The sequence below is a fragment of the Gigantopelta aegis genome, chromosome 6 (genome assembly GCF_016097555.1).
Source record: "Gigantopelta aegis isolate Gae_Host chromosome 6, Gae_host_genome, whole genome shotgun sequence".
Lineage (NCBI taxonomy): Eukaryota > Metazoa > Mollusca > Gastropoda > Neomphalida > Peltospiridae > Gigantopelta > Gigantopelta aegis.
This window is the reverse complement of record NC_054704.1, coordinates 31,686,210-31,711,340: the sequence shown is the minus strand read 5'-3', so window position 1 is coordinate 31,711,340 and position 25,131 is coordinate 31,686,210. Positions and strand designations below refer to the sequence as shown.

General features: G+C 35.8%; 2 protein-coding genes across 4 annotated transcripts; one reads left to right on the top strand and one right to left on the bottom strand.

The window, feature by feature from the left end:
* Positions 1-208: 208 nt before the first annotated feature.
* Positions 209-8,593, bottom strand: LOC121373996 (zinc finger protein 431-like). Of its 3 annotated transcripts, none has more exons than XM_041500859.1 (2): positions 8,460-8,593; positions 209-3,707 (listed from the first exon to the last, which is right to left on the bottom strand). In XM_041500859.1, the coding sequence occupies exon 2, from the start codon at positions 3,689-3,691 to the stop codon at positions 1,064-1,066; it is 2,628 nt and encodes an 875-aa protein (XP_041356793.1). In that variant the 5' UTR covers positions 3,692-3,707; positions 8,460-8,593; the 3' UTR covers positions 209-1,063. The 3 variants fall into 3 exon arrangements, with proteins under 3 accessions (XP_041356793.1, XP_041356791.1, XP_041356792.1); XM_041500857.1 differs by lacking the exon at positions 8,460-8,593 and adding an exon at positions 8,024-8,150; XM_041500858.1 differs by lacking the exon at positions 8,460-8,593 and adding an exon at positions 7,673-7,958.
* A 914-nt stretch (positions 8,594-9,507) lies between these two features.
* LOC121373994 (zinc finger protein 493-like) lies at positions 9,508-21,225 on the top strand. The gene is made up of 3 exons (XM_041500855.1): positions 9,508-9,597; positions 13,489-14,855; positions 16,734-21,225. Exons 2-3 carry the CDS (start codon positions 13,515-13,517, stop codon positions 18,564-18,566), a joined length of 3,174 nt encoding a protein of 1,057 aa, XP_041356789.1. The 5' UTR covers positions 9,508-9,597; positions 13,489-13,514; the 3' UTR covers positions 18,567-21,225.
* The last annotated feature ends 3,906 nt before the right edge of the window (positions 21,226-25,131 follow it).

The window sequence follows — 25,131 nt, the reverse complement described above, 5'->3', positions numbered from 1 at the left end:
GGGATGGTGCATATAAAAGATCCCTTGCTGCGAATCGAAAAGAGTAGCCCATGAAGTGGCGACAGCGGGTTTCCTCTCAATATCTATGTGGTCCTTAACCATGTCTGACGCCATATAACCATAAATAAAACATTTCCTTCCTTCCTGTCGGGGGAGGAGATATTATCTTGACTCTACCCTACTTGCTCCTAAGAAAAGACAAAACAACTCGAGATCAACTTTTTTAATTCATATACACTTTAATTTTAAGCCAGATTTATGTAGTTATAGTACAAATTGTTTGTACTAAAATATTACAAAAACATATAATAAAACATATATACATGGCCATGAAATCTCAACATACCCAACTTTTGCAGTAGAGAGATATTCACAATATTCATACTACCATTACAAGCTGACAGAACATGGGATTATTTGCTAAATATATACTAATGTTTGTAGCATATCCGTTGAAATCTTGTCATTGCATTAAGCAATTAAGGATAACTAGTCAAAAAGAACTATGTCACATGTCGGCTGATTTTTTGTTTTTTGGGGGCCAACCAGAAAAAAAACTAAGAAGTTGCTCCTAAGTTTAGAAATCATTCAGTCTTTAAAAGTTTAATATTTTCTTTTAACTTTACTGTGAATAAAATGTTTAAAACTAGAAAACAATGTTTTAATTGTATAGGTTTTTAAAAAAATATACTGGTACATGTATATATGTTGTATGATCCAAGTAATAATACCAATATTTGGTGAATGAATTTCATGTCATAATTGATATTCTGTTACAAAATAACTGGGTTTCTATTTTTGAAGTTTAATAAATAACTTGTTGACTTTTTAACTTAACCAGATTTAGCCATGCATGACTGCTTACCAAACTTAAAAAATAAATACAAAACAAACAATAATGACACTCACAAAATATTAGGCTGTCATGCAAATACATGAGCACAATCCTGTACATATGGTGCGTACATTCCAAATCTTTTGTAAAATATCACCCAATCATGCAATGCCCAAATAAGAGAGTATTTAAATTCATCTATATTGATCAGTATTGTGACAGACTCAATCAATTGTCTATTTCAGTTGGAAGAGTTTCTATTTTTATTTCCAATTCAGGATGCTCTTGTAGATGGTTAAGAAAATTGTCCAATAAAGCAAATGTCTTTTGGCACATGTTACACTTGAAAATCTCCTGACCGGTGAATGTAAATACAGATGTCTTTTCATCGGAAGATACATCAATTTGTGCACACAAGCCACACAAAAAGGGTTCAGTTGCACTCAACTCGGTGGTCTCGCATGATGCCCCACACATATTACATTGAACTGCAAGAGTCTCTGTTAGTTCCACGTTTTCCATGCTTTGTAGCATGGAGGTGGATTCTGCAAGGTCTGTCAGGTCAGGTTCATCAATTGGCTCAAGCTTGATTATTGTGGGAGCATTGGGCTTGTTCAAATAATGAATACGACTACTCCTGTTTTCATGGACACTATGATGCCGCTTCAGTTTCCACTCTCTAGGAAATACCTTTCCACAAATTTCACAAGTATGTATTAGTTTCTGCATTCTGTTCTTGTGGTTAACTCTGAAGTGTGTATCCAAGTGTTTTTGAGCATAAAATGCCTTTGGACACAAAAGACAAGGGAAGTTTTTCACTAGTTTGTGAATTCTTTTGTGTTGAGGCAAATCGGATGGGTCAGCAAAGGCCTTACCACAGACATCGCATTTGTAGTCTTTTTTACCCAGATGACGTGCAATATGAAACTGAAGCCTTTTTTCAACCGCAAAGCTCTTCCCACAAATGGTACAGACGTAAGTCTTGGGACCATGGACCAACTTGATGTGTGTTTTTAGAGTATCCTCCGTTATATATGAACGCTCACAGGTTTCGCATTTGAACCTGCGGTCTCCAGTGTGAACCATCATGTGTTTTTTCAGCTGGTCTGGACGTACAAATCCCTTGTTACATAGCTCGCATATATGATTAAAGACACCTGTGTGTGTTGCCTCATGGCGTTTCAGTTCACTAGTTTTAGAGTAACTCTTGCTGCAGAAGCTGCACATATGAAAAGACACGTGTGTATGTCTGTGTACTTGCATCTTAGGAAGAGTTGGGTAAAGCTTGTCGCAGTAATTACAGTTGACAGGTATCCTTGCTGCAGGATGGGTGATGACATGAGCTTTCAACTCGGGAGGAGTTTCAAACTCTTTGTCACAAAGAAGGCACTTAAAAGGCAAACTGTTCAAGTGACATTCAGTGTGAGCTGCCAATAGCTCTGCTTCTGCAAATCCCATGTTGCATTCCTTACACGGATGCACCTCTTTAACTGGTGGTTCCTCGTGTATCTTCATGTGTGCCTTGATGGCAAAGATGTGTTTGAAACTTTTCCCACATTGTTCACACAAATGAGGCTTATCACTTCTGTGTCTGATCTTGTGCTTTTTTAAATCATATATTGACTTGAAAACAGACTCACACTGGTCACACTTAAACGGTCGGTCAGTGGTGTGTGTCAACATGTGAGTACGAAGGTTGAGAACTTCACGTCCACACTTTTCACATTTAGCCTTTTTGACAATTCTTTGTCCAGACTTTGGGGTTAACTCTGATGTCAGTTTTCTGCCAAGACTGTCATATTTCTTTCTACAACTGCTTTCTTGGTGTACCAACAGCTCCGTTTCTGTTGCAAAACGTGATCGGCAATTATCACACCGGTGAGGATGTTCGTGAATGGTCTGAATATGTTTGCTTAGGTTTGATGGATCAGGGAAGCATCTTGGACAATCGGGACAGGCATATGGTTTCTCCCCAGTATGGCATCGAAGATGGATCTGAAGTCTGGTAACATTCCTGAATGCTTTTCCGCACTCATCACACTTGTGAACTCTCCCTTCATGCTTCTCCATTTTGTGTTCAGTGAGTTCCCGTAATGTTTTGCAGCTCATGCCACAAAGCAAGCAGTCTAGTGATCTTGTCTTTTGAATGCCCTTTACCACAGCCTCAGTTTTAGGCTTTAGCCGCAAGGAAGCCAAGTGTTTTTTCTTCAAAGCAATGATATTCTTTTTCTTGTCAGTAACTTTACGTTTTCTTTTAGGATTTGCAAAACTCTTGCCAGAAGGATACTTTTCTGCCAGCCGGCTGCTTTTCCTAACTTCCTGTGAACCAGGTGTCGATGGTTTTTTCTGTTTCTTCTCAGGGGTAGATAATTCGGTTGCAGTTTCACTATCATCAGAATTCTGTTTTGCTTCTTCCCAATCTTGTGTGATGTGCTCCAGATAGTCCAGATCTTCCCCCTCATTCTCTTCCTCATTGCTGACTACTGCTACTGCCTGGATTCCACTGGAATTCACATTATCAGTACCATCATCATCTGAATCGTCATGCAATACCTGTTTTGGTAATGCCATATTTCCATCATGATAACTTTCATTTTTAACAGGTGTGAAATCCTCCAAGTCACTGCTGACCTCAAAGTCACCATCCCGGCTTTCCAAACTGGGTGCTTGTACTTGATGTATAGTTTGTTGTGCTTCTCTGCATGCTTTGTCACTTGAAGAAAGAAAGAAGGAAATTATTTTATCCAGCTCATCCAACTTCAATTCAGTTTGTGTACCACAAGTTTTCAAAGATGTTTTATTTGTTGGCCCTCTTTTGCAAGTTTTACAAACGGCTGATTTCTTTGGTCGACCCATTGTTGAATTTCAACACCTGTAAATATAAAATAGTAAAAAATGTTACAAGAGTTTAGTTTTTAAAGTTGGAGATTATCTGTATACTCTACACTTCTAAAACGTCCCAGCACAGTATGTAGGCATAAAACAATACAAACTTAAATATCATTCACCATACAAGTATGCGGAAGAGCAGGAAGCTGCACACTCAAGCTTGACTGGCAGATCCATTTGTTTTACCAACAGGTATCGAAATCAGTTGAGAACAGTCTTTTATGTCACGAAAGTTCAGAACAGTTCTCTACCCCTAAAAACAATCTTCACAAAAATGCCACAATTAAGGTTTATTCAGTGTGTTGTTTAAAAGTAAAATTACACAATGAATTAAGTAGGCCTTTACCTAGGATTTTTTTTTATTTACAGCGCTTATATTTTTAGTACCAGTTTAATGCATATCTACAATTATCTGTTCTCAAATCAAGCCAAAATAAGAGGGGACAAGGTAGTGGGTTGAAAACATTTTAGTGTTTCGAACCAGCAGATCGTGTTGTTTTTATTATTATTATTTTATATTTCTTTAATAATTTTTATTTAAGTTGTATTATATTTTTAAAATTATAATTATTACATAATATTTATTGTGATCTGTTAGTACTGTGTTTGACTGAAAATATTAGGCACATGTTATTTAAGACCACAAACATTTTCAAAGAAATTAGGCCTTTATTTGTAAATCGCCACCTCAATAAATAAAAATAAGTTTGCTAAAAAAAACCACAAGAACAAATGGTCATATCTCATGTAATAAGAACACGGTCATTAAACACAAATGTAGAACATGAATTAAACACCAATGACATCACTTCAAAGCAGGCAGTTTTCAATTTCATATTGGCAATGTTTCTTTGATGCTCAAGCTCAAGTCAAAACCAAAAGGATGTCTATTTCTCAAAAAGGGTCTTGCATCAAGGACAGAAATGAAGGCAGAAATGAAACAAATGTGTTTCTTTTGTTGATTGGTGACTTAACTGTTCAGAGTGGATGTAACAGATAATTAATTGGTGTGGACACTACAGTTTTATAGTAATTATACAAGTAGAGAATAACGCTTTACTTGGTTGATAGCAGCCAATATCTGGGTCATCTGTGTTGGAAAAAATAATTGTTGCTTTTGTAAGTCTTCAAAAAATTACCTTTTGGACGTGAATAAATAGTAGTGGTAAATAATTTTAATATGCTATTTGGAGGTACTTTTTTAAAGTCACCCTAATAAAAATCAGGGGCTAGGCTTCTTTGATCTCTCATGGGGGTGACATGATGCTATCACACTTTAGGCATGTTGTCTATGACAATTAGTAATAGACCATTGTCAACGGAAAGGGTATTGTGGGCCTTGCGCCTAATTAGGTATGAAAGCCCTGTCACACCTATTAGAGGTGTGAATACATCAAGGATTCTAGATTATAGTAGCCCAACTCCTATGGGTTTTGGGATAGTAAAAAAAACTAATATTCTGGACCCCCATCCCCCAAGCTAATGGTGTTTAAGCTCTATCCCTGTCTTTAGGTGACATATCCGAGTATTCCTATTTGTAAAATTGTAGAGCTTAGTCAATTTTTAATTGTTGCTGATACATTTTTTAAATCACTGATCCTATGGCTGGTGGATTTTTATATGCCTCTGGGTAAACCCTTAGAATTAAGTTTTATGAATGAATAAAAAAAAGTACAGTGAAACTACACTATAATGACAATTGGTGGGACTTCTTAATAGTGGGGTGGTCCTGGTAATTTCATACCCTAGTAAAAAGTCATTTAGTACCATACTCATTTCATAACGGTATAATATAGCAAACGAATCGACCATATCATAAAAGTAGTTTTGCTTTTTTTACTTTATTTTAACAGTTGGAACTTCAGAACATGTTATCGTGCAACATCTTGTTATCGATACCCATAATACCCATTAACTGTTATTTCCATTTTACCTGACCAGAGCCTTATCTGGTATTTATTACTAACTGCCAACTTATAGGGTTGTTTGTTGTCACTTACGTTGATCATGTAGCAAGGCTATTTTCACAGTAAAGAATTTGTTTAAATATAAAATGTTGTTTTTCATGTTTTAATAGTAAAATTTAAAGCATTGGTGCATAATTTTAAGTAGCAAAAAAAAATAGTTGCATACTTCTGTCTGTTTTTACCCTTAATCGTAAGGCATAACAGTAATCAACTGCCTTTACTGTTATGTCTTTACCGTTAATTTATTAATAGCACAGATCATTAATAATGGTAAATACTTTTATGAATATACATAGATATCTATAATTGTTACTATTACAGGCATATGTAAGATGTAATGCTAGACTGGATGATTGTGAAAAAGTGTCAAATCTGGTCTTTTCCATTATATTCAATAGATAATGGTAAAGACAAAAAGTATAACAGTAAAGACACATGACATAGTATTTGTGCCATCTGCAATGTACTTCAATGATGCAATCATGCAAATGTCTTTTAAAAACAGATTGACTATATGAAAAACTATAAATGATGGGTTTCTCATGTTTCCAGGATACTTTATTAAACTAATGGTAAAGAAATATAATGCACTTAACATGTTGATCTAAGCTTGACCTAGATGTGACAGCGCCATCTGGTGGATAACTTTCAAACTAATAAAAATATTTTGGTCCTTTTTGCAGATAATATAACGGTAAAGGGAATAAAATGAAAAATAAAAGGTGCAACTTAAAAGTTGTATGCAGTGTAGTTTTATTTTAATATTTTAAATTGAAATTTAAGAAAGTTATGTATTTGTGAGTGGTTTACTTACATTTTGGAGTGTAAAGGCAAACACTTAGTATTTTATGGAGTTTTGCCAATCCATAATGATAACGTGCTTTTGTACACAATAACATACAGTGGATATTTTAGATATATAATTTTAACCACAAGCTTTTCTAATGCATCTACATGGCCAAATATCATATCCAATGCATCAAGTGATGATGCTTTTTATGTGCATCCCTGTTTATTTACATTATATGCTGTTTTGTGGAAAATATTGGAGCTGCAATGTCTTTTAATATTATTTCCCCCTTTTTGTGAAAATAGCCTATAATAGCAATGCCCAGATACCAATTTCACAAAATATAAATTTACGACTAAATCACATTTCTTAATATGATTATAGTATAATAAATACAGTTAAAAGTACACATATTTCATTTTCTTTTGTCATTAAAATTGTCTATCTTGATGTAATTTTCTGCATAAAATAAATGACCATGCAGTCTGTGGTATGAAATAACTTGATGGTTTTATAGCTGGAGTCCCCTCCAGCCCTACACCTTTTTGATATTGATATGTTGGTTAAGGCTAGAGGAAACTATGTAATGCTTTGACAATAGTCGACAACCTGCAAGCTAGTCTAAAATACACGTTTTTTCCCTAAATCTGATGCCACATAGTTTGATTATTCTAGAGTTCAATCATGACATAGTATTTGTGCGAAATTAGGTACGAAGTGACTAGCAAACAAATAGGTGACCTGTTTATCAACTAGTTTATGGAATCTGTGATAGTAATGGTTTTTCAAGGTATCTGTCTGGACAAAATGTGTGGGTAAATCCAATGGTACTTAAAGCAGGCCTCTAATAATTGAAAATTTTAGTAAACCATTTATGGGTTACACGAAAACAAATTCAGGTTACAACCCATTTTGTTTTGATGTAAAACTTCAATGTGCAAAGAAAAAAAAGATGGGTTATGCAAAACTATACTTGTAATTTTCAGAGGTCTGCTTAAAAGTAGGAGAGTAATATATTGTAATTAACAATGTGGTTCAGACTTTAATCCTAAACCAGTACACCTTCTCCCTATCTTTTAATATTAAATTATATACCACTGGACCCTAAACCTTAACATAACAACACCCCCACCCCCCACAATCTCAAAATAAAATTATTAAAAATATTAATCCATTTTCATTTTCCATCACCAGCTTAAATTTCAATGATTTCCAGTGAAATGACATTTTGCAAATGCAATGTCATGACCTGTATGAATACGGTTGCAGAGTTTGCATGACCCACAACCACGAATCAGTGTCCTGTTCCAAATCCTGTGACCAAATTATCCAAAACAATGTCATGGTTCCGCGTTTTGATACGCCGTTCCGTGTTCGAAGTGTTCCTGGTTTCGTGCACGGACAGATGTGTGAATGTTTTTTTAACTGAGGATAAAGATAATTCTGGTGCTTGATATTCAGCAGAATCAGGTTCTGTAATGACTTTAAATACAAAACAATGTTAATATTACTTTAATAAAATGGTTTAATATCATAATTTACCATTAATTTATTGCTGTTACTTCTTTGTGAATCGCAGCGGTTTATGCCGCCACCGGATACAGAAACATACATAAACGGTCACGTGATATATCAATATGCGCCACTCTAAACCAAATGGAAACCCCCGTGGCTAATCAGCCAAGCCATTTCAAATTAATCTTATTATTTAATGCACAATTAAATATTAGTAACTAAACTATTGTTTTGCAGTAGTTGAACTTAACAGTATAGTCAGCAAAATACTACCAGTTTAAAAATAACCTGAATACAAAATTTGATTTGTACAATGACTTAATTGTTATTCCACGTTATCTTTATAACATCAAGTTTGCGGATATTTTTTTTTGGTTCATACCCTGATGAACGTAAAAGAAATAACAGACAATCCTTAAGTAATACCTATTATGTTGACCTAGGCCTACTCTGGTGCAATTACCTGTTTAAATCCACGAAACTAGCAATTAGCAGGCGCGTACATGTGTGCACATGGGGGTGGGGTGTGAATGAATGAATGAATGTTTAACGACACCCCTGCACGAAAAATACATCGGCTATTAGGTGTCAAACTATGGTAATGCAAATAAATAAAGAGATGATCAACATCAATATAAAAATTCAAGACTTAAACAAAAACAGTGTAAAGAACTGTGCAAAAACACAAATATCACAGAATTTTACGGATACTGAATTTTACTCAAAACTTAAATTTTGTGCTGTATTGGCCATTCTCAAAGAGAATGTTACACCCCTGCACCACGGTGAGGTTACAGCACACGCAGGGGAGGGTGGGGGTGTGTGTCCTAAAATTAATTGTATTTTCCAGGGGGGTAAGACTCGACCCCACATAAGCATCACTGTCAACATTCCAGACCCACCCATCCCAGTTTAAAAAAACAAAAAATTACAGTGTTAAACAAGCATTCTGAAAGCAATGCACGTCCCCAAAAGGGCCCAACAAATTTTCGTGTCAAGGTAGGACCATATTTCTGTACAAAAAAAAAAGAAGAAGAAAAAGAAGGGTAAATCACCATGAAAGTCAAACCTGGTGTAGGCCTACATGATAAATATTTGTAAATTTTTATTTAACTCCGTAATTGAGGCATTAAATCTGGAAAAAAATATTTCGTATCTCCTAATTTTAAGGGCCATAACTCTGTCATAAATAGGTAAATCGCCATGAATGTCAAATTTGATCTGTAACATTACATGATGAAACTATACACCAAATTTCAGCTCGATATCTCAAGGCATTGTGACATCCGGAAAACTATCTGTGGGACAAATGGAGGGACAAACAGATGGACAGAAGGACAGACATGTAACCTATAGCCCCTCCACCCCCCGGTTGGACCGATTACTTTGCATGCATAGCCTATGTGTTGGTAGCAGGGTAACCACCCCCCCCCCCCCCCCACTGTTCCCGATATCTTCTGACCCCAATGCTTCGACAAATCGGAGCGTAGTTTTTAGTGGTCCTTTGCGGGTTTTTATCGCATTGAATGACTGCGTGCTTTTTCTCTGTTTATGGTACATAGAAAACGGTTTGCTAAAAGCATTTTCCTAAAAATATTCAGGTATATATTGTTGAATTATGTAAAGTTGATGCCCTAAGTATAAAACAAACATGATACTCGAACAAAAAATGTGAAAGACGGATGCAAACTTATGAGTCTAACCGGGCTGCAAAATCGGAATAATATTTTACATAGCTAATTACTCGAAGTACCACAATGTCACAATTTATTAATGGACTGTCTGGATTCATATTATAGCACATGACATGTATTTAATTAATAATTTAACTATTTATTTTTAATTTATTTTCGTGCTTATATCCAGTTACGGTTCAAGCACGCTGTCTTGGGCACACCTCAGTAGCTGGAGTAACCTCAATTCTAGTTCACCTGTTTAATATGCAATTGTTTTACTTTTAGGCCTATAAGGGAGTCTTTGTAACAGAATGGAAATAGTGGACAACCAAAAGGTTGCTGGCAACAGTCTAAAAATACAAAAATTTCCCCCTAAATATTTAAATCGGATTACCCTCGAGTCAAGTCATATTAAACTTTAATAATGGAGAATGTACAAGGAGGTGTAGATTCATGAAAAACAATTTACGAGATTTGTAGGGACGAGTAACGTCGAGTTAATTATTTTTTATGAATCTACACTTCAGAGTGCATTTTTCAACTTAATCCATTATTTAAAAAAAAAATTGTGACCACTAAATTAAATTCTATTTTATCTTTTTTAATAAAAATATTAGCAAAGGATATTTACAAAACTAATAACCCAAAATGATAGGATCTTTGAACGATTCGGTCAGGAAACCACCAGCAGTGGATAGCTGGCATTAACTAAGTGTGATGCACATGCAAATAAACGTGTAATCTCTGATTACCACTTTAGTTTCCGATAATCTTCGCTGTATTCCGCCAGAATGTAATACTATCACTAGTATCAAGTTTATAAAGCTTAAATGTTTATTTCATGATGCAGATGTTTGGCCTCGTGGGCTAAAGCGTTGTACTTGTTTATAAGGTACAAGTTCTGTCGGTAGTGGTTTCAAATACCTGACCTGAATGCATTAAAAGTTCAAATTGCATTGTTTCATAGGTGTTGAAAGTCATTAGTATTTTCCCCCCTCATTTTCTTATGATTTTGAACAGCGTTCATCAAAATAGATGTACGGTAGATGTTATGAACTTTTACTATGATTAATAAAATTGTTTCAACCGTGGTGTAAAAGCATCATGTACATTTTTTAGCAAAAAATTATAATGCTACAAAAGTGAGAGGGTGGAGTGGGGGCATCGCAGCACTACTTACATAAATCCCTCTCTTTACCAAATAGCTTAACCCAAGTACTCTGACGATAAGAGAGCTAGATGGACATTTGGACAGTTATCAACATTTCTTACCGTCAAGAGACCAATCTATATAAATTCTGTGCAATCACTGCCTACCAAACAGTAGTCAAAGATTTCCACTCTAATACAACAGCAATCCTATGTTTGACGTTACATACTTTTACATTGATCATTTTCAAGCTCTCTGATAAAAAAATCACACATTAATCAATAATACACACTGTACAGGGTTTTTGCCAGAGGGTAAAACGGGTATGGTGCCATGCTCAATTTATTTTGCAGATTTTATTATTTTGAGTTAATGTTTTGACAAAATTAATTACTCTTATTATTACTGTATGATTTTCTTAACCCTAACCCTAAACGTAACCCATTTTCTTTCTGGGGGACTCCCCCCATTAAAAGGGGGTGCTCTGACAGTAAGAGGGCGTTGTTAACTTTCAAAATGTCTGTTCTGCCAGATTTTGTATTTGGGGTATGGCACTATGGAGTTGATGCAACCACAGTAAACGGGGGGTATAGGGGGCCTCCCCCAGAAAGAAAACGGGTTAAGTTTGGGGTTAGGATTAAGAAAATTATACAGTAATGATAATAGTCATTAATTTTGTAAAAAGGTTAACTTTAAAAAATAAAATCTGCAAAACATTTGGGTATTGCACCACACCAGTTTTACCCTCTGGCAGAAACCCTGGAGTCTGTCTAGCTCTCTTACCGTCAGAGTACGTCGGCTACAAATAGCTGTAGTTTAAACAGTGCTGAGGTAACAATTAATTTCTTTCTTGGACCTTCTGAATCATGCTGTATGAGGTCAATAATTGCCAAGACCCTTCACAGAGACCAGGGAACATTTTATTCAGTATTATGTCGCGATTCGCTGCACAGGTTTTGGAGATCGCTACATTATTTTAAATATTAAATAATAATAGCTAATAAATTTTCAGCGGACCAAAAATATTGCTAATCAAGATTTTGAAAACAAAATGTTCCCTGGAGACATATCTGGTCTGTTTAATAAGCAGTAAAAAAAAAGCAAGCATAGTAATACATGTATGTCTTTACTAGCTAGACAGAAAGGGTACTAGGTACTTTTAAAATTAAAATGATTATTATATGTTTTTTATAATTAGAGATAGCGGAGTGGATATCCAACCCTGCACTTCACTAGATGTGTCCCTGCCTTGGTCAGTTAGCCTTTGCATAACATTTCTTTGTGAATTTCGATCTTGGAACCCTACCCCTATCTTCTAATAGCTTACATTCGTATGATGCATTTATAACATATTTGAAATTCTTAACAAGTTAATGTATTAATCATATGTTTAGTGAAAATTATGCACTTGCAACAGCTGCATTTCATGATCATCAAAAGGAATATTGCTACGTATATATTCAATACAAAGTGGGATTATGCATTATTAGTCCCCTACCAGATCAGCCGGATGGGACAAAAGGTTTCACCTCTGTCCTGTCTATCAGTCTGTCCATCCCACACTTACAGTAGTCTTTTGGACCTTTTATGCATTTTGTTTATAACTTTATCATGTACTGGTACAAATCAAATTTGACTTTTGTAGCGATTTACCCATTTTTGACAGAGTTGTGGCCCTTGAATTTAGGATATATATATATGAAAATTAGTTTTCCAGACTTTATTTTTTTAGAATGCCTCAAGATAGTGAGCTGAAATAGCTTTACCATGGTACAGATTAAGTTTGACACATATGACGATTTACATATTTTTCACAGAGTTATGACCCTTGAACTTAGGAGATATAAAAATTAGTTTTTGTCTTTTTTTTTAATGCCTCAAAATATTGTGATGAACTTTTGTATATATTTTTATCATGTACTATCACAGGTCAAGTTTGACTTTCAAGGCTGTATATCCTTTTTTTTTCCACAGAGTTATGCAGGGCTGTACCATCCGGGGTGGGGGTGGGGGGGGGGGGGGGGGGGGCAGTTGCCCCCTTGAGAATCTCACGATTAAAAAAAAACCATTTACTCCAGAAAATAGCATACACATCTCAGGGTTTAAGTTGTATAGTTTTTCATTTGTTTATAAAAAGTAGTGCCCCATTCCCCAGGATTTTGATCAGGGTATGGCCCTGTTATGGTTATTGAACTTAGGAGATACAAAAATTTGTGGGCTTGGTACTGGTAGCCCTGGGACATGTAGTCTTAGAATGCTTGTTATTTTTGTTAATTTAAGTGCCACAAATTTTGACATCAAGAATTGTTTTTTTTTTCTTTTTCTTATTACTAATTAAACCCAGACACAGTGTTTGCTGAACATTACAACAGTAAAAGTTCTGTTGAGTTCAGTATAATGATGTTATTATTATGGTGAAATGCACTAACATAATATATATTTATAATATATTTTCTGACTCTTTACTTGTTTTGAGTAGTGCATACAGGGAACATTTTGTTCAGTATTGAGTCGTGATTCACTACACAATTAAAAAACATTAAACAGTAGTTGCTAATCAATTTTCAATTGACTAGAAATATCGCTAATCAAGATTTTGAAAACAAAATGTTTCCTGGTATACATCATTTTGCTATTTTAAAACAGTGGTATTTTTTATTTTTTAGGATTGATCATAATCCCTGTGCTAAAGATGAATTCTGCTAGTCCCAAAACCACAAATGCTAACAAGAATATGACACGAAGCCACAGGGAAGTATCCACTCAAACGGCACTGAACCTGGAAGACCTAAATACCCTACTCTTGGCGTTTCTTTCTCCGAAACAAGAAGCATGTACGCAGACCGATTTCGTTGGTGATGTGTCTACTGTGGAGGACAGTTGTGGTCGGTGTGAAGGTGACACTACTGGTAATGAAGACAATCTTGACACGTCTGTTAGCTTCACCGAAGAAACAGTTCCACACCAGTTGGCCATCGTCAAGCAGGAAGTCACCAATGAAAATGATGGTGATGAGGTCACTAGCTGTGATCTGCTCTCAAGTTCTGTTGAAGAAATTGAACCCAGCGTAACACCGAAAAGCCACACAAGTGTAAAAGCCGAAAGGCTGACACCAACACCTCAGTTTTCTGTACCTCCTTCAGATCGAGTTACCCGAAGTGTTAGCAGGAAGAAATCGGTCGAGAGTGTTTCGAGTTCAATTCCCCGACGCCGAAGGTCTTCGACAAGGATAGGAAAACGATCTGTAACTCAGGCTGTGTCGGATATTCAAAACAAAAAGACTACTGCAGTCGTGAAGCTGGAACGGGTAGACAACAATCTTGAGCAGTTCGTGTGTCCCGAGTGTGGCAAGGCATTTTCTCAGGCCAGTAAGCTGAGGCGTCATGCTATAGAACACGCAGACGATAGTGACATCTTCCCCTGCGATATGTGCTCAGATGCCTTCGACACGAAGAACGAACTCGCCAAGCATATGAATGCCAAGCATCGCACTAGTTTTTATTGCGACATATGTTCGAAGTACTTCAGCAGCAATCGTTTCCTGGTGAGGCACATCCGCCGACACACAACTGAAAAGCCTCATCAGTGCGATACTTGTGATCTGGCCTTTGCTGATGAGATTGAGTTGTTGGACCACACCTGTGTTGATACAAATGAGTCCGAGGTAGCCAAGCCTGGGTCAAAACAGCTGCTTCATTGTATTGTTTGCAACAAAAGTTTCCCAGGAGCTTATAAACTTCTGCGTCATTACAGGAGCCATGCCGGAGAAAAGCCTTTTCAGTGCGCCAAGTGTCCACAAACATTTAACGACCAGTATGAACTCCGGCGACATAAAAAATCACACAAAGTCTATGAAGATCCATCTAACGGGTCGCTGAAGACATCGGGGGAGAACAAGGAGGTGTGTGAAATGTGTGGCAAGATTCTCCGTTGTCGGGCACACTTGATTCGGCACAAGATGACCCATACCGGAGAGCGGCCTATTTCATGTCAGCAGTGCAGCAGGCGTTTTACGGAACTTAGTGGTCTCAAGGTTACATTTTGATTATTTAAATAGTTTCTATGATCAGGGCTTCTAGAATTTTTATAAAAGCCACTAGCCATGGGATCAGTGATTTCAAAAAATTTACTAGCCATAATTAAAAACTCACTAGCCCTAGGTCCCTACTTTACTTTAAGTTAATATAATTTTACTAAATAATAGTAAAAATCGGATATGTCAACTAAAGAGAGATATATAGCTTAAAAACACTACCATTGGGGGATGGGGTGGGAGGCAGTATATTCATATACGAAATAGACATAACTGCAACATTTGACAAATTGTTTTCACCAGCCGTCTGGCATGGCAATAGTAGTAGTTATTTACTAGCCTAACATTGGAATGGGGCTACCATAATCTAGAAGACCTGTATGATTTTAAATTCTGTTCATTATATATATGCACCTGCTGACCAGTATATTAAAGAGATTTGGTCTAGGATCAATCCCCATTGGTTGGCCCATTGGTCTAGTTTTCGTTTCAGCCAGTACACCACGACTGGTATATCCAAGGCTATGGTGTGTGCTATTCTGTATGGGATGGTGCACATAAAAGATCCCTTGTTGCTACTAATGGAAAAATCTAGTGTGTTTCCTCTCTAAATGTTTATAACAAAATTATCAAATCGGTATACTCTAGGGGTGTTGTTAAACAAAAAAAACAAAAAAACTTTATTAAAATGACTCCTGAGTTTGCTGCTATTGTTACACGTTTTCTACTGACTGAACATTTATGATTCAGACTGCTTTTCCATTGATGTAGTTTTAGCCACGCAGCTGTCTCTGCTAGAAATTTTGCAAGAGGGGTCCATAAAGATTAAAAATTATTTATTGACAAAATATAAAAAGTGGTGGTTAAAAGAAATCGATTCCCACATACCTCTATCACGATTCTTTACACAAGTTTCAGAGAGCACTACACATTTTAACAATATTAAAACAGTAGTTGCTAATCAATTTTCAGTTGACTAGAAATATCACTATACAAGATTTTGAAAACAAAATGTTCCCTGTACCAGCCTCCTGAATCTGCTTAAATGCTAAAGCCTTTATCCTCACTTAATAAAAAAGCATACTACTAATAAGAAATTAGTTCAAATGACTTTAAGAAAATGTGTGTTTCCGGTTTCCCGACCTACCCTAATTTTATGTAGCGACCCTGAACCTTTTTTTTTTATAATGTTTAAAAAAAATAAAAAAATAATGATCCCTGATTTTTTGCAATCAGCAAAATAGTCTAGATTCAGAACACCTCGGCTGATTTCGTGTTTTTTCAGTTTGATTCGATTTTTTATTTTTATTTTTAAAGTAAAAAAGTATCTATCTACCCTATTTTTTTCAAAGATGAATTTAAAAAAAAATATTCTTGTTCTTCACTTGAACTTGTTATGAACAGTAATATTTATCTTGTAAAATGTATAAAACGGTTAATACATAATGACTTGTTGAAAGTGACAATTCTGATGGAATAATTAATTTTTGTACCTTCTACCAAAACCCTACAATGCAGCAAAAAAGATAACCAAAATTGTTGTGCTAAAAAAATAAATATAGCAAGATTTCAGTTTGTTCCCCCAACAAAAGTAATATGTTTTAAATATAAAGTAGTGTATTGATAAATGCATTTGGAATTACCGGGTATTTCAAATTTTGGTTGGTCATTGGAAGAAATAATACATCTGTATGCAAAAAATTATTTTAAAAAAAATTGATGTTGAGATATTCGTATTCTAAGTAACTTGTAATTTTAATATTGTAAAAAAAAAAATTTGCAATTTTTTTTTTTAAATGACTACAAAAAAAAAATAGTCCCTTTAACATTTTCTCATAATTTTTCCTTCCAGTGATTTAAAAAAAAATTCTTTTTCAGAGCCATATAGCTCGCGTGCATATGTCCATTGAAGAAAAGCAGCATGTTTGTGAACTATGTGGAAAGGAATTTGGCATCTTGTCGCATCTGAACCAGCATCTGAAGGCACATAAGAAAGAGAGAGTGAAGAAGGAAAGACCTCGGAAACCCCAACCAACATGTGAAATATGTGGCATGTCCTTCGCTCAGTCGTACCGGTTGAAAGTTCACATGCACAAACACAAAGGCACGAAACCGTTTCATTGTGAGACGTGTGGTAAGGGATTCCTGCACCGACATGACTACCAGCGTCATCTTCAGCATCAACATTCCATCGGAAACAACGAATCGTTTGAGAGGAAATACCCGTGTGAGAAGTGCCCCAAGGTGTTCAACAAGGCGTTTCACTTGAAGCGCCACTTCATGGTGAAGCACTCGGGCGTGAAGAACTTCCCCTGCACCCTTTGCAACAAGAAGTATGCGATGGAGGAGGATCTCCGCCAGCACACAAAGACGCACACTGAGGGTCCGTTTCCCTGCTGTGTCTGTGGTAAGCTGGTCGCCACGCAGAGAAATCTACAACGGCACATGCTGGTCCACGAACATCGACCAAATACACAAGTCTTCAAATGCACTTCCTGCAACATTGGTTTCTTCAGCAAAACCGATCTAGATGCTCACAACCAGTGTCACGCTGAGAAGAAGACATGCAAGTGTAACTTCTGCGAAGCCACCTTTAAGCAGGCCGAAGAGCTCAAAGAGCACCGCAGAACGATCCATTCAAAAATGACCTTTCCGATAAACTGTGAAATGTGTGACAAAATCTTCCGAACTAAATATAAGATTCTTTGTCACATGAAGACCCATGAGAAGCCTCTTGTCTGTGACCTGTGTGGCGATCGTTTTTCTAATCAGCAAGTGCTAAGAAAGCACATGGTTTCCCACACTGGAATAAAGCCGTATGTGTGTGAAGTGTGTGGGAAGAGATTTGCATCGCCTTACCACAAGAAGATTCACTGCCGGATTCATTTTGAGAGAGAATTCAAGTGTAAACTGTGCAACAAAGGCTTCACTGAGAGGCGCTCGCTGGAGAAGCATGCCAATGTACACTTACGACCTCACCAGTGCTCACACTGTGACAAACGGTTTGCCACTATCTACCACCTGCAGCACCATTCTGCCCGACACACAGGCAACAGGCCGTGCAAGTGTTTGGAGTGTAACAAGACCTTCATCGACATGGGGGATCTAAACAAGCACATTAAGATCCACAGAAAAGCCAGATACGCCTGCAACAAATGCAAGAGATATTTCAACACTGACACCGGTTTGGAGCTGCACATCAAAACGCACAGATTCGACACCAGGTTCGCATGTTCCATTTGCAACAGGAAGTTCAAGCTGCAGTCGCACTTGGAGAAACATGAGAAGCGACATGCCATCTATTCGGACACTGTGTACATTGAGTCGAAGGTGAGGACGACTGCGGCAACCTGCTCCCTAGTGAAGTGCTGCCTCTGTGGGAAGAACTATGGCCTCAAGGAAGGGGACGAGCCATTTGTTTGTAAGGTCTGTGAGAAGAAGCAGACGGAAGAGCACTCGGTGATCATTCTCGCTATGGACCAGGCAATCAAGATGGAGGCGGAGGATGATAGTCAGTTTGAGCTGCCCATTGCAGGGGAGACTACGGTGGTAACCGGAAACCAGATTCCAGTATCGAAAGTTTACACTGAGCAGGAGTTGTTCAAGTGCACAGTGTGTGCCAAGACGTTCATGTTACTAGAGAATTTCCTCAGTCACTGCGAAGAACATCCCGAGATAGAAGTAACTATAGAGACACTGGAAACTAAATAAAGGGACCATATGGCTCAATACATGTACATATGAAGAGTTAGTTTCCAAAACGCAATATATATACCACATATTCTGATTTTGGAGTTAGCAGTGAAGGTATACTGATGTTAGTGATGGGGAATGATTGGAATATCATCAATCGTCTGTTATTATTGGTTGGCCCCAACCAATCAACACAGTCAGTTAGAATTATATGAATGTAAGAACAAGTTGAATTATTATTAACCTAATGTCGTACCTATTGTCATATGCACACTACAAAGGGCTAATTTTACCTTAAATAACTACAGTGAAACCTCTCAAGACCAGACTCTCTGTAAACTGGAATTCCCTCAAAACCGGAGGCTTTACAGAGTCCCTTTTTAAAACCAAGATAGAACTTAACCTCTCTAAACCGGATCCCTCTTAAAACCAGATGTTTGTCTTGGTCCCAAGCGTGTCTGGTTTAGATGGGTTTCACTGTATTTAATATATTTTTCTTTATGTACATATGAAAACAAACCCAAGCATATTTACGTCAGTTCTATCATATCTAAACTGGGTGAACAATTACAGTTAACATTTTCCCACACAATCAAAAATGGATTTTTATAATCAATCATCAGATCAGTAGAGCCAAACCGATCAATGTTTTAAAATGATAATCAATCATTGGAACATCACTATAACAATAAAGTTTTTGCCAAAGTACGATCTATTCCCATTGAACAGAATGGTAAACTGTGCTTTATTTGATATATGCTATGTCATGTTTTTCTCAAAATAATGTATAGTGTTTTGGAAATGAATTCATCATATATAAATCAGATTCCAGTATCCAACAATAGTTGTTTGAAGTGTCTGATATAAAGGTGTAACTGAAGCACATTTTGAAATGGATTATCAGCATCAGCATCAGTAATTAAACAGTGACTCGAACCTTTAATTGTTGGTTTTTTCATGGAACATTTTGTGTCCAAAAGTTTGGTTTGCGACAGTTGTTAATCTATTTGAGAATTCACACATTAAATTTCCACATTTTGTTTTAAGATACTGCCAAGATTGTAAAAATTATGTAATATAGATTTTCTTTTCATAATCTTACGTTTTCGTGTGATATCTAAATCTTGTATTGTGATTCCCATCACCATACTGAACAAAATGTTTTCTGGTTTTACATAACACTGGTCACAGCATCCATACAGGCAGTCTGTGGAATGGGCAGAAAACCAAGTCACCACATGCACCTATTAGACTTTATTGGTCACACAACTGATATTTCAAAGGTTATGGTATGTATTTCAAAGGTTATGGTATGTGTTATCCTATCTGGAAATAGTACCTTTACTAGTATACTGATGGAAAGAAATAAAAGATCACACCAGCACTCAACAGGAAAGAGTGTCTGCAACGAAAACCCTGGTCCATAGTGTTGGAAAGTTATCTGTGTTACATCACACTAATGCAGGTCTTCTAGGATTTGTATAAAATCCACTAGCCATGGGATCCTTGATTAGGATCTGAATTTAGGTTGATAACTGATTATGTTGGGTGAAAGAGAAAATTAAAATAATGATAGTACTAAATAATTAATATGTAGTGATTTGTACATGCACACCTTTACCAATGGCTGTATCCCAGCTTCTGAAGTCCATGTAGACTTCATAAATTTAAAGTTAATATGAATGCCAGAGGTTGATTAACAAAATGTTTGGTTATATGGGCCTGACATTATGGATGATTTAATTATGGTAGCAAATTATGGAATTATGTTTCATTGCAGGATATTTGGATTCTTTGGTCATACAATACAGCTGCTCAAGTCTTTAAAAAAAAAAAAAAAACTTTAAAAATCATATTTGTAATTGTTGAGCCATTTTTGTGACAAATGTACCTGTATGTGAGTGAGATATATTATATATATCGAATACGTTTATAAATATTGTACAAAGTGCATTTAATTCATTATTTTAATCAGCTATCACAGACTCGCATTGAATGTGTTCTAGAATATATTACTATCTAAAACATCTTTTTTAAGTATTTGAAGGTCTTATGTCAGTTGTAGATTTGCATCTACATCATTCATCTTCGCACTCAGGTGATCAAGAGAAATTACACTGCATAGGAAATATCAGACTATAAATATGTACACCGTCTGATTATTAAAACATTTTCACTTGATTTATTAAAAATTATTATGAGCTGCAGCAAGGGAGCTAAGGAATATTTGCCATTTAGAACTGTATCCACCTTTTTGAGTAATTTTCTTCTTATCTCTGTTAAGTTGGAAGATAAAATTTAGGTGTTGCCTTTCTGGTGATGATGTTAACAATAATAAGTTTTGCTCTACATATATTTCCATTCTGAGAAACTAAATGCCAGATCAGTGAAACGTGGGTCAGTTTTGTGACTGTAGTATCTGGGGTAAATCCTTTTGTAGATTTTTGTGACACAAGTCTCAAGAAAATCAATCCTTGGAGTGAGCTTTGACTAGTGTCTGAAAAAAACATCTACAAAATAACATGACCCTGAAATATTTTGTAGTGACATCTTATAATTTAAAAAAATTATTATTATATTTATAGGATATTAAACAAGCTTCCATTTCATATCATGTTTAAGTCACAAGAAATAATTTTCAAATGTCACGAGCTTTAGCGAGTGACAATGAAAATTATTTCACAAGGGACATAAACATGATACGAAATGGTAGTGAGTTTAATATCCTATTTATTACCCATAATCGATCTTAATTTATATCACTCATCTCGTTTCGTTGACGTTCCTGTAAGGTTGTAGTGCACCAATTGATGACATTACAAAGTGTTATGTCTCACTTGGCGTTCTAGTGGGACGTATCACTTTGATATGTACCAAGATATTTTTAACCATATGGGTAATAAATTGTTTTTACTGCATTTTATTTTTGTACCACAGCATTGTTCCTTGTCTCAGCTGATAGATACATCACAAGTGTCATGTGACATAAAGAATAGATAGCAGTAGCAGACTACTGACTGGATGATGTGACTAGTTACATGTAATACCAGTAAAAAGCATCCTTTAATGTCCAGGTACAATGTGCCTAGAGTGTTTTTCTAGCACAGTTTTCTGTCACCTTTCTATATTGTATAGGCACTAGAAAACACTACTTGACACCAAGTCATAAATAACCAAGTAGCTTCCCCTATTCCTTGTAGTCTACAGGGTATGTACAGGTCATGGAAATTGTGAAAAGTAACTGGATCTGCAGATGCCATTTCCAGGCCAAGAAAGTTATGAAATTATAGAGTTGGGTCTGAGAAATAAAAATTGGTTGATAATTATTTACCCCCCCCCCCCCCCCCCCCCCCCCCCCCCCCCCCCCCCCCCCCAAAAAAAAAGAAAAAAAAAGAAGATGGCAATCAAAATATTAAAAATTTATTAGTTGCTGTTCACAAAAAAAATCTATTAAAATCTATGGGATATGTATTGAAATAGTGATAGAAAACTGGTTGAAATAAAAATATAAGTTGTAGAAGCATCTCGGGGGTATATTATACTACCCTCCTTTTACCCCCCGAGGCGAGGGGGGTAAAAGAGCACACAGAGGGTACATAAAAAGCCATATACCCCAAGAGATGCTTCTACAATGAATTTATCTTGCCGACATGTTAAACCATATAGCCAAATAATCAAAATAACGCCAGACAATAATTGTTAACAATTTATTAACGGAGCCATACCACGCTGATGCGAACGAAACCACTTGCCAGTGACAAAAAATAGTTCCATCGATAAACGAGTTTTTAACTTCAAATGTTTGTAATACGAAATTGTCTGAAACAGATAATAAAATTAATTATGTATACTTGATTGATTATCAATGTTATTTATAATGCTTTAGCATTAACTGGGGTGGCTGGAAACTGTTGGAAATTACAGATGGGGTATAAGAGAATTTGGCTTCGCCCACAGGGGTATAAGGGATTTGTCCAACGGCAAACAACCAATGAGAATAAAGAATTTTACATGTAAGGCGAGATAACAAAGTGTATGAACCTTGTGCTAGGGTATCGTTAATACATTTATTCATTGTAATTTGTAGTGTACAGAAAGTTAATTAAATGACTGGATTATGGATAGAAAACAGCCATTGGATCACTAGTTATCTGATTGTAATGTTTTATATATAGTCTGTTTACATGTACATAATATTGTACCTATTAAAAAAAAAATATATATATTTATAATTAAATATTAAAATACTCTGTATTCTTTTAATGTAATATGTATACTGAAGAATATGACAAGTGTAGAAGTTGTACAGATAAAGGTATATATTGAAGATATACAGATAAAGATATATATTTTAAAGGTATATATTGAAGATATATATAGAACAATAGAAGTATTCTGTCTAAGATACACATACTCTTTTAAAAATAAATATGCATATTATAACTGTCATGTACCACTGAATTATTAGCTCTTTTTTTTCTTCTTCTTTTTTTCTTCATTTGAGTACGTTTTTAACAGAAGATTCAGCAGTACCAGTATTTAGTGGAATCACCTTTGTTATTACTGTCACTAATGAAATTCTTCTGTTGTCTGCATTGCTATCAGTCCTGGGCCTCGTTTACTACATGATCTTACGCACTTGAAGTGATCTTAGTGCTAATATCTCTTGGTATATCGGGGCTCAGAAGATGTTATAGGACATTATTTTTATTCGTCAAGATACCATATTGACAATACTGAAATACACAATGGTAATAATCTCTATCATATATTCTCAAGACGTGTTTTTGTAAACTGTACATGCAACTTTAATTCCAGTCCGCCATTACTAGATATTCAAATGACATAAGAATATGTGACACTGTCTTTTTTAATGGAAATAATGTCAAACTTGAATGACATTATTTTGGACATCCTTACATAAAAAGTTAATGCAATGACTTTGATTAATTTACATCTAATTTGCAAAGTTATCAAATTCTGAGAGTATGTGATCTGAAAAAACATCACATACTTTGATTACACTGGATATGCTAGCTAATATATGATAAATGTTATTATCCAAATACAATGTATCATTGCCCATTTCCTTCAAGTTACCCCATGAAATGTTGGGGTGTTTTTTAAATGTTAAAACTTGATGTGCATAAATTCAAAAGTGTATAAACCCCAGTTAACAGATTTAAAGTCATCCAGAAACCCAAGGCTACAAGATATTTGTAGTATGACATAAATTAACGTAGCAGTCTGTTTTGTTATAATTAATATTTTTCTTTGATTTAGTACAGGGATTGTTTACATCTCAAGGAGTTGTCAAATTTCATACTAAATGTTTGTTTTTAAATATCTTTGTGTTCAGGATTTTGTTATACAACAAATAGTTTGTTTTGTATCCATTTTCAAGGACAAGATTTAAATTACAGGTCATGATTTAATTATTCTCATACTCCCATTTTGTTCATTATTCATCTAATTTTGTAATAAAGTTGCTTTCTTCATGTTTTAATTGTGTTCTGTCTAATTTTAACAAGATGCTTAGTAGCTTTTAAGCATCTTATGACAACTTGCGTACAGATTGAGAAGAAACCTACTGTTCTGTGTCTTAAATAATGGGAGGAGGGCAGGGGTAAACAAATATTCATGACACAGTAATGGAGGCATTAAAGCATTTTTTATTTCAAGTTTATCATCTCAGAAGTTATGAAATGGTGGTCTGCTCTGCAAAATCCATTGAGAATTTTATATAGAGCACATATTTCATGGGCACCCTAGAATTTTCTAAAACTTGTTTTTATTAAAAGTTTCGAAGTTGTTTATGGAAAGTTGTATCACAAATGATGCAAAATAACAAAATAAAATATTTTAGAGTAGATAAACCATGAGAAAAATGTTTTTTGTCTTATAGGTAAAAAGCAAGCTATACCTATTACGTTTCCGGCGACATCAGTGAGTGTCTGCGTTTACATTTAGCTTGAACGTTAAATTTACGTTTAGCTCCATTTCTCAAATACTATTAGGCCGGCTTCATTGAAACTTACCGGCCTCGGTGGCGTCATGGTTAGGCCATCGGTCAACAGGCTGGTAGGTACTGGGTTCGGATCCCAGTCGAGGCATGGGATTTTTAATCCAGATACCGACTCCAAACCCACAAGGCTCAATGGGTAGGTGTAAACCACTTGCACCGACCAGTGATCCATAACTAGTTCAACAAAGGCCATGGTTTGTGCTATCCTGCCTGTGGGAAGTGCAAATAAAAGATCCCTGCTGCTAATCGGAAAGAGCAGCCCATGTAGTGGCGACAGCGGGTTTCCTCTCAAAATCTGTATGGTCCGACGCCATATAACCGTAAATAAAATGTGTTGAATGCATCGTTAACATTTCTTTCTTTTTGTACACCTATGATTCTCTTATTGTGCTCCACATACGCATGGAACAGCATGACTGAAAGCATTTTTATTTCCTGCCTTTACAAAATATGAGTCTAATAAGTATGTCTGGTTGTGCACGTTCATTGTAGGAGCAAACTTCCTCCAACCTTGTGTCAATCAAAGTTTGTTGAGGGAGGTAAATCTGGTACTGAAGA

Excerpts from the sequence above, each read along its gene's own strand:
- LOC121373996 (XM_041500859.1), bottom strand. The coding sequence starts at position 3,691 with ATGGGTCGACCAAAGAAATCAGCCGTTTGTAAAACTTGCAAAAGAGGG.
- LOC121373994 (XM_041500855.1), top strand. The coding sequence starts at position 13,515 with ATGAATTCTGCTAGTCCCAAAACCACAAATGCTAACAAGAATATGACA. Across the intron at positions 14,856-16,733 it reads CGGAACTTAGTGGTCTCAAG|AGCCATATAGCTCGCGTGCA; the intron begins GTTACATTTTGA and ends ATTCTTTTTCAG.